The sequence below is a fragment of the Phoenix dactylifera genome, chromosome 10 (assembly GCF_051530095.1).
Source record: "Phoenix dactylifera cultivar Ajwa chromosome 10, Ajwa_hap1_PhDact_Kaust_v1.1, whole genome shotgun sequence".
NCBI classification, from domain to species: Eukaryota; Viridiplantae; Streptophyta; class Magnoliopsida; order Arecales; family Arecaceae; genus Phoenix; species Phoenix dactylifera.
In genome coordinates, this window is record NC_143199.1 from 30,160,918 (window position 1) to 30,173,287 (window position 12,370).

The window sequence follows — 12,370 nt, forward strand, 5'->3', positions numbered from 1 at the left end:
AACAATCACTCGATTGATTCAACTAATGTAAGCCTCCATTATTTCATTTTATTTATTTATTTATTTGGTTGGATCAATTGTTTCACCTTCAATCGGCTCTGCTTTTCAGATATATCACCGACTTTCAAGGGTCTGATTCCATTAAAATAATAGTATTAGTTTTAACAACAAATATACACACATACATGCATATGTACACAACACATATATTTATGCATATATTAGTTTTAAGAATGAATCCATGTCCATACTATGTATGCACATAGATACATCCATAATTACGTAGTACACATATCCATCCCTCTATTCAAACATCCGCCATCATGTTTCCCGCACCGATACGGTGCAATAAATAATTGAGTCTTTTCATATTTCGATACGTAATAAAAACTGAATAATTATAGCTTCAGTTTCATGCAACAACCTGGTAGGTCACAGCTATAACCCACGTATCATCCCTAGTATAACATTCCTAAACTTTATGCCGTAACTTTATCCCTAGTATCATCCCTAGTATAATCTATATACACTAGAAAACTAATAGAAAGATATTATTTGAATTCCTTAATCCTATACAAATACCCAATACCTTTTAACAAATAACCAGTGTCAAACTAAACACACACCAATATGGTCCTCATATACTCTCCTTATTTGAACTCTGACGTCCTCGTTAGACAAGAGATCTAAATCCATTCAAATTCAATCACATACACGACGATCAGCTCATGATCAACTCAAATAAACCGATACTGTAATATCCCCTAAGCTGTATACAGTATAGGCCGGATCTACTCTCATACCATTTGTCACGGCTCAAAATCTCATTCAAAAAAGCTCGTTGAAAGATATTATTTAGATTTCTTAATGTTGTATAAGGAGGAATCTCACTAAAAAGCTTCCTTAGGAACAAAAAGTGATTGTAACAGGTAAACAAATTGTCGAGGAATCATCTTTACTTCTGCATCACTGATTTCAATGCATGAAATTAATAGACAAGCATGGAATTTAGCATAAGAAGGTGAACTTCCACAACAACCAGCAAAACAGAAAAATGAGCGGAAGACACCAGGAAGAGGGATGATGCATTCACTTTTAAATTGCTGATCTGAGAAACATAACAAGAAAAACATACATGTGCTCAAGGTCCCTGGGTTAGCCTCTGCATTTCGCCTTGGCCATCCAGCGTTTCCATGAGAAGTGGAGGTGCATATTGTGCGGCCCCTTGATGCTCTTCTGCATCTTGGCAAAAGGAGAGGATGATAGTGTCGATCGACATCTCCACAACTGCAAAGAAGAGGGTTGCAACTACGTAACCAAGGCCCCAGCACACCTACAAGAGCAGCATAGACATTTTGTTTAGGCCTTCTGTATAGTAAAACACATTAAAAGAGAGAGCATATTTATTGCAAACTGTCATAAAAGCCGGCAGAATGTAATCCATGTGGATGTTTTGGCCACCAGAGTAATTGCAGAAGGTGCAAGAGTCATTTGAACGTCCCCTCCTCAATAACAGAACTCATGACAATGGGTATAAGTATTGTTAATTGGCCTGTCTTTGCTGCATGAATTCAACTCGCCTAAGTCGCGATCCAAGCCACTGATAATTACCTAGGAGATAACTTGTTCCTAGTGGAAATTGTTCAGTATCTCCACGTCAGATTCTAAAAGAACCGAACATCATGTCATTAGAAGTCTTGTCCACTTTAATTTCTTCCATTTCAACTTCTCTATTTTAATACGTTTTGAAGGATTTGATCTAGAATCCGCCATGAGAAAAGGTGTTCATTACAAAAAGTCTCCTTGATTTTATCAATCTCTGAAAAGTCATAAATGCCTCATCCATTTTTTGGCTACAAACTAGCGTTCATCCTTGCCAAACTTATTTTAATGACGAGCAAACAATGCCCAAAAAATAGCTTTTTAGCTCCACCAGCTTGCTTGATTGACTTCCCTCTTCATTGTTTTTATCTTGCATTCCTACTTTTTTGTCTGTTTATGTATTATGAGGTACAAGTAAGTTAACATGCTTTCCAAGAGGACATCCAAGTTAAGATGTAAAAGAATCTGTCACATATGTTAGTGCTTCAATTGTAGAACTTGCTTCCCAAAATTTTTATCCAATTCCATGTCCAGTCATCCATTCCTTAAATAATAAATCTTACCTTCACATAGAGACCCCCAGCAAACCTCTGTTAGTTTTTACACAAGTGAAGCATTTTAATCTAGCCTAGTTTTAGAGCATCAACTTATTGCACTCAGAAGATTCTAAAGTCAATCTCTACTGTCTGCAGATATAAATTTCAAAAGAAACAGCGACACCTTTTAGATTCCGATCAAAAGATGGAGAAGGAAAGACGAATTGCTATAAATGGAATTTGAGAGCATTACCAGAACAGGGAACAAAGGAGATGAAATCTTGTTGTGGGCAGATTTGTATTTGTGAGTGTCCAACATGAGGAATGCAAATAGTGCACAGAAGAGGCTGACACACAACTTCCCAAGAAAAAGAATAACATCTCCAATGACATTTACTTTTCCTATGCGCAATATATTATTCATAATTAGACCTGTAGCAATTGCAGACGCTTTGCAGAACCCTTTGCCGGTTATAGCAATCTGTGTGAAACAAGCAAAATTGTCAGTCACAGTGCATGCAAAGAGTCACTAATGCATAAACTCACATTTATTCTTCTTGATATGAATATATTATTATTGTCATCACATAAATTTCAGTATCTACGCAAATTAACTTCTGATAATCCACCAATCAAATCTTCCTTAATCTTTCATCTTTTTTTGATGGGTAAGGTTTACAATTTTTAAAAAGCAAAAGGACATGAAGGATGGCATGTTATCGGAAATGACATGGTTGAGTGTTGCTAAAGAATATCTTCTTGCCTCATTCCAGCCATTCAAACTTATCCACTAAACGTTCTGCAACTCTAGAGGCAGAGGTAAAGCTTATGGCCACAACTTGATGAATTGAATGAGAAAAACCATTGAAAAATTTTAATTATGTTTTAACTGAAAAATTCTCTTAAATAGAACTCTTAGCAAAATCAAGCAGTGTGATTTTTTTCTTCAGCAGAGTCTCAGTAAGCTGAGAGAAACATATTTTTTGGAACTCAGTAAAATAGCAAACCTGGTATAGATTGTCTTCATTATACTCAATATTCCATATCAAAAAAAATTGTTAACATGTTACTGGATCAACAATCATAATTAACTAAGAAGCTTCAAACATCAAAAGGTTTACTATCCAGGATTATACTGTTTTCTAGTTACTCTATCATTACAAACAGGTCTGCCAGCTTAATTCAACATATAACACACCCTTCACTAATACTTGAACTCATTCAATATGGTAGGTCTTTAAGAGTTTCTTAGATTGGCCGAAGGCTCGCCATTGTTGCATTATATATGTAATGTGTTATTCAGGCATGGAGATATTATTGCCTCCAAGTTGCATTATCCAATTAAACTTATGTGTTCTTTTTTTCTTCTCTACATTACATAACTAAAGACTGACCATTGCTTTTGGGACAAGAGGTTGTGCAATCCTAAAATACAGTATTAACAATGGACCTGAAAAGTCAGTTGATACTTACAGAACATGCATAGGAAAATCAAATGCAACAATACTTATCCAAAGCTCTAATCATTCACATGTTTTGCACCCAGATAAACCTCAGCATATATTAACGAGATGAGGAGAGAGAGAGAGAGAGAAGATTTCAGGTTTTCTTTTGAAAAGAAGATGACAGATCTTCGGGAAAGAAGATGAGCAAATTTGTATCTATGCATCAGATGTAAATTGCAAGTTTAATCAGACACTTACCATGATATATGCATTCCGATTAGCAGACTTGATGGTCCAATCAATGCACCCTAGGCAGCACTGAGAAGAAGAGGACATCATTTTTCCCATTAGGCTCACAGGAGAACTGTCAGCAAGTTTTAACCTGCGGCGGAGTGACTCTAGTATAAACCGAATCCATTCAACAATGGATACAATCAGTGAACCAAGAGCCACAGATCCAAGACTGTAACGCAAGAGCCGCTTCAGAGAAGAAAATACAGGGAGAAATGGAATCTCCTGCTGCATTCAACATAATACCAGCCATTCAGTCAAAAAGGAAAACAAGAGAATTTCCTCTTAAAAAGTCTAAAGGAAAAGTTAAGATTCTAAGATTTACAGAATGCACCAGACATTTCTTTTCCATGTTGTCTTCCTTACCATATATCCAATGTTCAGAAATAAAATGAATCATAATATTTTGAAGATACATCGGATGTCCTTCACGAATAGGAAGCAGAAAAACCCTCTAGAAATAATTTTGGCCATCCAGATTGTAAAGGTGGTAATTTATGACCCGGCCCATCAACTCCGCCCGTGAATGACCATTTTAAGCAGGTTTGGGTTTGACATAAACGGATTGGATCGTAAATAGGTTAACCTGTCTAAACCTATTTATTAAATGAGATGGGTTCGGGTTTACATCTTTGACCCGTTTAACCTGTTTTGACCCGTTTAATAATTGAGTTGGGTCATAACTTGACCCGTTTAACCTATTTGAAAAACTTGTTTGACCTATTTGAAACTTTCTTAACCAATTTCCGACCTATTTAACTCGACCCACTTAACCTGTTTAAATCTATTTAACCCATTAAAAACTCATCTAACCCGTTTAATTCGTTTAACCTATTTAATAAATGGGTTATGTGGGTCGGCTCGGGTTACCTGTTTAATAAACAGGTCGGATGCATATTTGAAATTTTGATATGTTTAATAAACATGTTGGGTTTGGATTGATGAAGTTTTGACTCCACCCACATCCAACTCGACTTGTATCTGATCCGACCCGACCCGACCCGATTGCCACCCCTACCAAATAGGCATGGTTTTGATATTAGGCTAGTTATCATCATCATGTCCGCTTGTTTAATGAACAATGATAGAATTAAGCATCAACATATGGTCTAGACTTAGGGATATAAATTGTGTAGCAATCCTTATAAGTAGATATTATTAATGAAGGTAAGACTTCCCCACCTACAATTGAATTACATCCTGTAAATTAAGAAAACCTACAATATCAAGAAAATCAAAGGCGTCCTGAAACTCTTTGCCCATGTAACAAAGTCAAAATAATTAACCAACCATTAAGAAGCTCATATGTGAACTGATTTCAATCTCAGATATCAGGAAAGTACTCACATAATCAAGTTTCAAAAGCCAAAGCCATGTTTACTAAATTCTCAAATACTGATTGAAGAAATCAAAGTGACTTGTTTAATACTTTCAGTTTGGAGAAACCTCCAGTGTGCATAAAAAGTTCAGTAGCAGTTTTGGCAAAAACACATCCAATCAAGTTTTTTAAGTCTGTAAAATTTTCCAACTTCACATGATGCACCAGTGAGTCTATATATATCTATGTGAGACTTTAGATTCATACAGCTTTCAGGTACATAATTTGCTTACTGAAATTTCACTACGAGCCCAGTAGTAAGATGCAACTGATCCAGCAATAACAGTTGAAGAGCATGCAATGATGAACTGCGTTGCCCAGTAACATCCAACTAGGTGAAAAAGGATGGAGATACCAATATGAGGGGTGTAATGGATGCTGTAGCCACAACAACTGTCACAATTCACTCTGTTGGACTTCAGGTCATATGAACAGCAATTGGCATTACAATCATTTCTGAGTATCTGACCAGAACTGAAAAGATGGAGTGCAGCAGAAAGCCAGAACATATAGAAGATTGCAAGGATAAAATATGGCAAAATTGGGAAAATTATCAGAGCCTGAACTTCGCCTATAACCTTTGCAGCAACCTGCATACAGATTATGTTAGCCATTAAGTCACAAAACCGGACTAAACTTCTTTGACAGACATGGAGAAGCTACTGACAAATAATGCAGTTCTTTGACAGAAATTATCAAGTCAACTAGGTAACCATGTTTCACAATTTCTTGATTTACAAATTTGGAAAAAAAATAACTGAATTCCCACAGAGTGCATCCATGTTTTCAGCTACATATATTTGTGCCAATTTTAGTAAACATAATAAGGCTGTATATGTGCTCCTGTGGTAAGTGGTATCACATTTACCACCTGGTTTACATGCATGCTTACCTTCAGAACAGATGTTGCTATGAGAATACGGCGGATGATGGCTATTGAAGAGAGGAATGTGATAATCATTACAATCGTCATAAGAACAGCTACAGCACGAATGTGATTTATTTCCTGGAGTAAATTCAGGTGGTAAGCCAAATGAAAGCAAGATTTTGCTTAGGAATTGTGCTTAACAATAAAAACTTACCCTCCCACTTATGTTGACATATGGATCACTTACACCAATGACAACTGATATGGGATCATGTCCAATCCATCCAGCTATTAATTCATATAACATGAAAACATGAAATGGTTAATAAGAAGCAACTATTAATTCATATAACATGCATCTCTTAAAATAAATACTCAATCAGGAAACTATCATTCAAAATGAAATTATGCCAAAAGATCTTACTATGGGTGATGAGTAAAAGCAGTTAAATTTTCACTATGGCCTAGTGTATTGCTGCTTCATTGATCATTTGCTCATAAGGTATCTTAGCTTGATAACAATTACTGGTCTAGGAAGCAGAAAATGCATGTGGTCGAGACCAAACTGAACTATCTATGGGCTAAGCAAACAGAATAGTTAGGCCAATTAATAAGTCGTATTGTCAAACTATTTGCAACATGATAAATCTAGATTCAACTTTAGATGTCTTGCACTCGGTGATGTTTCATGATGCTTGATACTTGGAAAGGCAAAATTTACATATTCATTCTACTTTACATTGTGTCCCTCAAAGTTGATGATGAAGATCTCTTATCTCAACATTTGTGCTTGGAGCATGATCAGCATACTTGGCCTCAAAGTCTAAATTTAAGAGGAGGGATGACAACCAACTTATTTAACAAACACCATTACTTTGCACCACATCAAGGAAGGATGAAAAGATTGATTCGTTGATTGTATAAAAAGCATTTGCTGGAGACAATGACTGTGGGAGAGATGTTATTCAGCTTGGTGTGTGATTTACAACATCGAGTCCGACAAAATGATACGATTAGGTAGGATGATCAAATGACATTTCCAAGGCTCTTCCCTGCCAATTTCCTCAGCTTCTAAGAAACCTAGTGTAAGTCGAACCCCCCAATGCCTAGAGAAACTTTATAAAACAGTTTATTTAGTGACTCAAGTTTTCAAACAGCTTTATTTTTGTTCTAGGAGTTATTCTACTGACAAGGTATTCTGTAGTTAATAATGAACATATTATTTGATGATTATGTGTGCCTTGCATGTATACTACATGATCTATACAAAAAAAAAATATTCTATGACTTCTCATAGAATGCGAAAACTGTCTAACATCATCAAATAGATGAACAGATGTATTTTTGATTTTTCAAGATAAATTATAGGACCTGATTGTCACTTATTGGAACATTACTGGCATTTGCACCAAAGATATTAGATACATATCAGATGTAAAGTAGCCATTCACTCTGTAAAAAAAATAATTATAAAAGAAAAAAGAATTTGGAACAAGCATATCTGACCTTTTGTGTAGTAAAACATTGTAACAGATACTATAAGGGCATTGAAGAGAATCACTGTTATCCATGTCATTCCAGCAACAAAGTGGCGAATCATTAATAGCCAGATCACGGATAAAAATAGTGGCAAGATTCCTCCACAAACAATCAACACAGGCCATGCCTTTCCAATATCTGCCACGTATCTCTGCAGATCATGCAAAAGTGCATGAGTGAAGTGTTTTTTTTTTTTTAATGATAACGTTCAAAGTGAATGAAGATAAAAATTTGATTTGGATAGAAAAGAAAAAAATAGGCATGCAATTTATATGTTCAGAAAAGTCATGTCAGGTTCACCTTACAAAGGCTTGTGAGACACCATGAAATGTCTATCATGCAGTTTGCAAGAATCAGCTTTGACTTAGATTCTAGAATGAGCTTTTGACAGCATTCCATGAGTATTCTTTTTAAAGAAAAAATGGCTACAAAGTTATTTCTGTTTATCTCAAATGACTTGCCGGATTTCAATTGAAACTGACTTAGCAAGGACATTTAACCAAGTTATTTATTGAAACTGACAGATGAGAGAGCAAAAGCACAAAAATAGGTACTGCTTGAACACAATATATATTTTGGTTATAATTCCAAAAACAGGTAGCAAACCTTTAAGACAGCAGATGGAGAATTGATTGCTCTGTGAATAGTCTTATCTATTAGCATGTTCTCCTCAATGGTAGCACCACCCATCTGCAGCCAATGCTTCAAAGAAATGTTGGATGCACGTGCTATGAATTGGCAGCTCCAGTAAACTGAAAAGATACAAAGAACAGAACATTAATCAAGTATTCCGCAGAAAACTGAGATGAAGATCAGAATTTGAAATGGATGCGTGAGAGGTAGGACTTCATGCATCTTCAGTTGGTGCATACAAATGGAAAGAAAAATATATGACCTTCATTTCACTCATTTTACATTATGTTAGAAAAATGAGGATAACTGATATTTCCCATTGAATGCCAGATGGAAGAAAACCATGCAGATATTTCAAAATCATTTTTCTACAATGCATAATATTGCATATAGTCTTGGATGAACCGTGCTGTTCTTAACTCGACAAATACCACTACAAAAAGGTAGATCTTTTTTCTAGGATTCTTTTCCATGAAGCACATGTTTGCATTTTAAAAAAAAAAATCACAGAACCAAAAGGAACTAGCCAGTTCTATGGGAAGCAATTCTGAGAGGAAACAAGTTGATCAATGCATTTCTTTAGTCATGTCCCTTCTAAATCTTAGATTTTCAGAATGCAGAACCACTTTTTAGTTCTGCTTCAGGTTATATAATACTTGGTCACTTACCATTTACACTCGGAAATATTATAGGGTAACATGGACCTTGGAGTTGGAGAGAACTATTCCTCATCTCCGGCGTGAGAAACTCAAAATAATCATAGTTCCTGTCAATCCAGTCATCCACTGAGAGGTGAATGTCACCCTCTGGATAATCACAAATGTAGTTGAGGCCATCTTCCGAAGGAATGGGACATTCCATCAAGCAGATACTCTTAGCATCAGCCAGACTGAACTGGCTACTCTTCAAACCACTTTGGTAGACCTGGTTGGGATTCAGCCAATACCTAACCTCCAGTTCACGTAAATCTGGGTCAGCATGTTTGTTGCCACAAACATTTCCTTTGTAGTCCAGTCCATATGTGAGCCTGCACAAGATGTTTGCCTTTGATTAATCAACCAATCAACAACAAAAAGCGACTGTCAGAAAGACTTACAGTCTAAAAACAAAGAACAAGCTTAAGAAAAATCATGTACACATTTTAAACAACAAATTTATTTTATTCTTTCCTTTTTTGATTAGTGATAAAGAAATAGTCACAGAAATGAGAAAAAAGAGAAAATTCTCTTCCCATGATTTGACCAATTGAAAGGTGCAAAAGAACTAAAGGAAAATCTTAAGGGCATAAACTATGAAAAATAAATCTTGTTGATCAATACCGGATTTTCTCGACTGCTGCAGCAAAATTTGAAAAAAAAAAAAACAGAAGTTCTGTAGTGCTCAATGGTCAAAATAAGCCAAAACCTTGAGAAGAGGAAACGAAGCAGCAATTATCCTAATCAACACTAATAAAATGCGTCTGCACCATAATCCAAGCATCTACCATGAAAATGGGGTCACAAATGTAGGACAAATATAAACCAAGAAGGCTATGGCACCAAATAAACACAGTCTTTATAAAAACTGTGTGATTGCTCCATATGTATGTAGCCTCGTGCCATAGTTCGAACTCCAAACAGTGGGAATAGATTAAAGGGTTTCACCAAGTCATTATTCCAGAAGCTCACATCGTTTTGGCACTCAGATTTACTCGTTACATAACCAAACAAAAGTCATTACCTCAGGACCAGAACAGGTAAAAATCCACTTGAATCCCGAATAAATCAAGTAAGACCGGTACTAAATACTCACATGTTTCAATCTTTCTAACATAATCGTGCAGACAAGCCATCTAAGAACAACCCCAGTAAGAAAACACCCTCCCATAAGCTCGTTACAAACACTAAACGCGACAAACAGAACCCTTTTCCTCCCATCTTAGGCTATATTCTCCTCGAGTTAGAAAAATTCTTCCAAAGAATGCAGTACCTTGGTCGTATATAAGTTGACACTCTCAAAAAGGAAACATCCGAGCATCCAAAAGCAGCAATTTGACCATACAAGGAAGACCCATTCGAGGGCTTTGGGTTTGGATTGAAAAGATGAAAGGGGGAAGGGATAAGCAAGACTAATATTAGTACCGAAGTGGGTTTCCTTGGTTGAATCCGAAGCTGGAGTTGACGATCATGGCCACCCAGAAGGCGATGAAGATGGCGAGGAACACCAAATCCCTGCACTTCCTGTTCTTCCTTATGATCCCGCCTCCCATCTCGCCGTCGCTTCCGCCGCCTCCGCCGCCGCCTCCCGCCGTCGGGCACTTCCCTATGATCGCCCCCAGCGGCCCCCCCATTTCCCCGCTTTCTCTTCCTCTAAAGCACGAGAAAGAGAGAGTGTGTAAACTGAAAGCGAGAGTGAGAGTGGGGAGCTGGGATTGGTGGGGAGAAGGGAAAGCAGCTTCGTCTGGTGTTCGTGAAGAATAGTTTTATTTTGGAAAAGACGAAGGCCTTTGCTTCTAAATGTCCCTTTTTTTTATGGATGTGCTCCTAAATGTCCCTTTTTATTATTTCTTGTCTTGTTACGTAGAAGTGGTTAGTTATATTGTGCGAAAGGTATAATATAAGGAAAAAGTATGGGCTCTTGCGAAAAGTTGAGAGAGGGGCTTTGGAAAGCAAGGTATTTTTTTTTTTTTTTTGCTAAAAAAAAAAGCAAGGTATTCACTAAGTAATTCTAAATCTTCTATTAGATCGCTTTTAAGAATCCGTGTCGTCTTGCTTTACTCGAGACAGAATTTGGTCCTGCTCTTTGACTCGGGATCATGATCGAGGTGAGAAAACTCGGCCGTGTGACTCACAACATAAGTCAGAGAATGAACATTCGACTAACTATTACAATTGTTATTTGTCATCCTATAATTGTTATTTGGGACAAAAACTAAAGCTTTACTAGGAAAATAATGACTAACTTTTCTACTATAAATGGTGAATAACAAGTTTTGAGGGAACCCATTTCGAATGATATTGACATAATTGAATCCCTAGGTGATATTGAGGTGTCCATGTTCGCATATTCATGCAATGCATATGATTTCGAGACTCATTAAATTATCTTAAGTCGATATAATTAAATAGTTGAGATCATATCGATCCTTAATCGATGTTCGATGAATTTTCATATGCTGATGGCCAAGATTTGGGTTTATTCCAAGTTCGATGCTCTCTAGGCATTTGATCATCCATTATAATCCACCAGTCATGTGGTACTGAAGATGCCCTAGGCCAGTGCATGTTGCACATTCTATGCACGCATGATTTCTCCGATCCTAGCCTCGCTAGCTCCTTGGTTTTTTAAGTAGAAAAAAGTATAAAAATCAAAAGAAACAGAAAAACATATGACTTTCATGTGCTATTGATCACTGGTTGGTGTGATTGTTTTGTTTGGGGGCAAATTAGTTAGTTATTAGCCAACTTTCCAACCATGCGAAGATTGCATAGCTGAAAAGATAGCAGACAATGATGAATTTCTATTTATACTTTGATAGATTAGGAGATCTTAATGTTTATTATGTGAGTGGATGAGGTCTTACCTTAAAGTAATAGCTAATATGATCATATGGAAGCAACAATGATTATATGAATCCTGCAGGTGGAATCAACTCGCTAAAGTTGGTTTTAAGGTCTCCAAAGGTTGTTAATAGTGGATGGCCAACTGCTTGATATAAGCTTAGCATGGCTTTTTTTTATCAGTGATTCAGTGAGAAATAAAATGATCCCACAGTGCTGTTAACGCCAAATCCATGCGGCTTTCAAACTTATGTCCGTTGGGCTTACCCGTGACACCAGCGTTGGAATGTCTGAAGTCTGAACACAAAGGAACCATCCCAATCTTCTAAGACTTGCATATTTATCCTGCCTTGTTGTTGTTGTTGTTGTTTTGTTATTATTGTTTATTAATTTTTTCTTACCTTCCAAAATAATAATAATAATAAAGTGCTTAAACCACTGCCATGAATGTTTAACCTAAGTCATAACCATCAGTGCACTTATTAGGAGCAGGAAGTATGAATATGCAAACATATAAATAAATAAAATTTAATAAGAGA

The 12,370-nt window shown here is 36.5% G+C and overlaps 1 protein-coding gene across 2 annotated transcripts; it reads right to left on the reverse strand.

Moving 5' to 3' along the window:
* Nucleotides 1-938: 938 nt before the first annotated feature.
* LOC103698258 (choline transporter protein 1-like) lies at nt 939-10,776 on the reverse strand. 2 transcript variants are annotated; one of them, XM_008780252.6, is made up of 10 exons: nt 10,413-10,776; nt 8,961-9,319; nt 8,266-8,411; nt 7,627-7,810; nt 6,335-6,408; nt 6,145-6,258; nt 5,486-5,842; nt 3,842-4,102; nt 2,392-2,619; nt 939-1,333 (listed from the first exon to the last, which is right to left on the reverse strand). In XM_008780252.6, exons 1-10 carry the CDS (start codon nt 10,619-10,621, stop codon nt 1,142-1,144), a joined length of 2,124 nt encoding a protein of 707 aa, XP_008778474.4. In that variant the 5' UTR covers nt 10,622-10,776; the 3' UTR covers nt 939-1,141. The 2 variants fall into 2 exon arrangements, with proteins under 2 accessions (XP_008778474.4, XP_089782035.1); XM_089925909.1 differs by having other exon boundaries at nt 3,842-4,099; nt 10,413-10,769.
* Between the last annotated feature and the right edge of the window lie 1,594 nt (nt 10,777-12,370).

Bases quoted from the DNA above. Each gene is read 5' to 3' on its own strand.
- LOC103698258 (XM_008780252.6), bottom strand. From the start codon at position 10,621: ATGGGGGGGCCGCTGGGGGCGATCATAGGGAAGTGCCCGACGGCGGGA. The intron at 8,412-8,960 runs GTAAGTGACCAA...GTATCTTTTCAG, and splicing joins AATATTTCCGAGTGTAAATG to TTTACTGGAGCTGCCAATTC. The intron at 2,620-3,841 runs GTAAGTGTCTGA...TGTTTCACACAG, and splicing joins ATCGGAATGCATATATCATG to ATTGCTATAACCGGCAAAGG.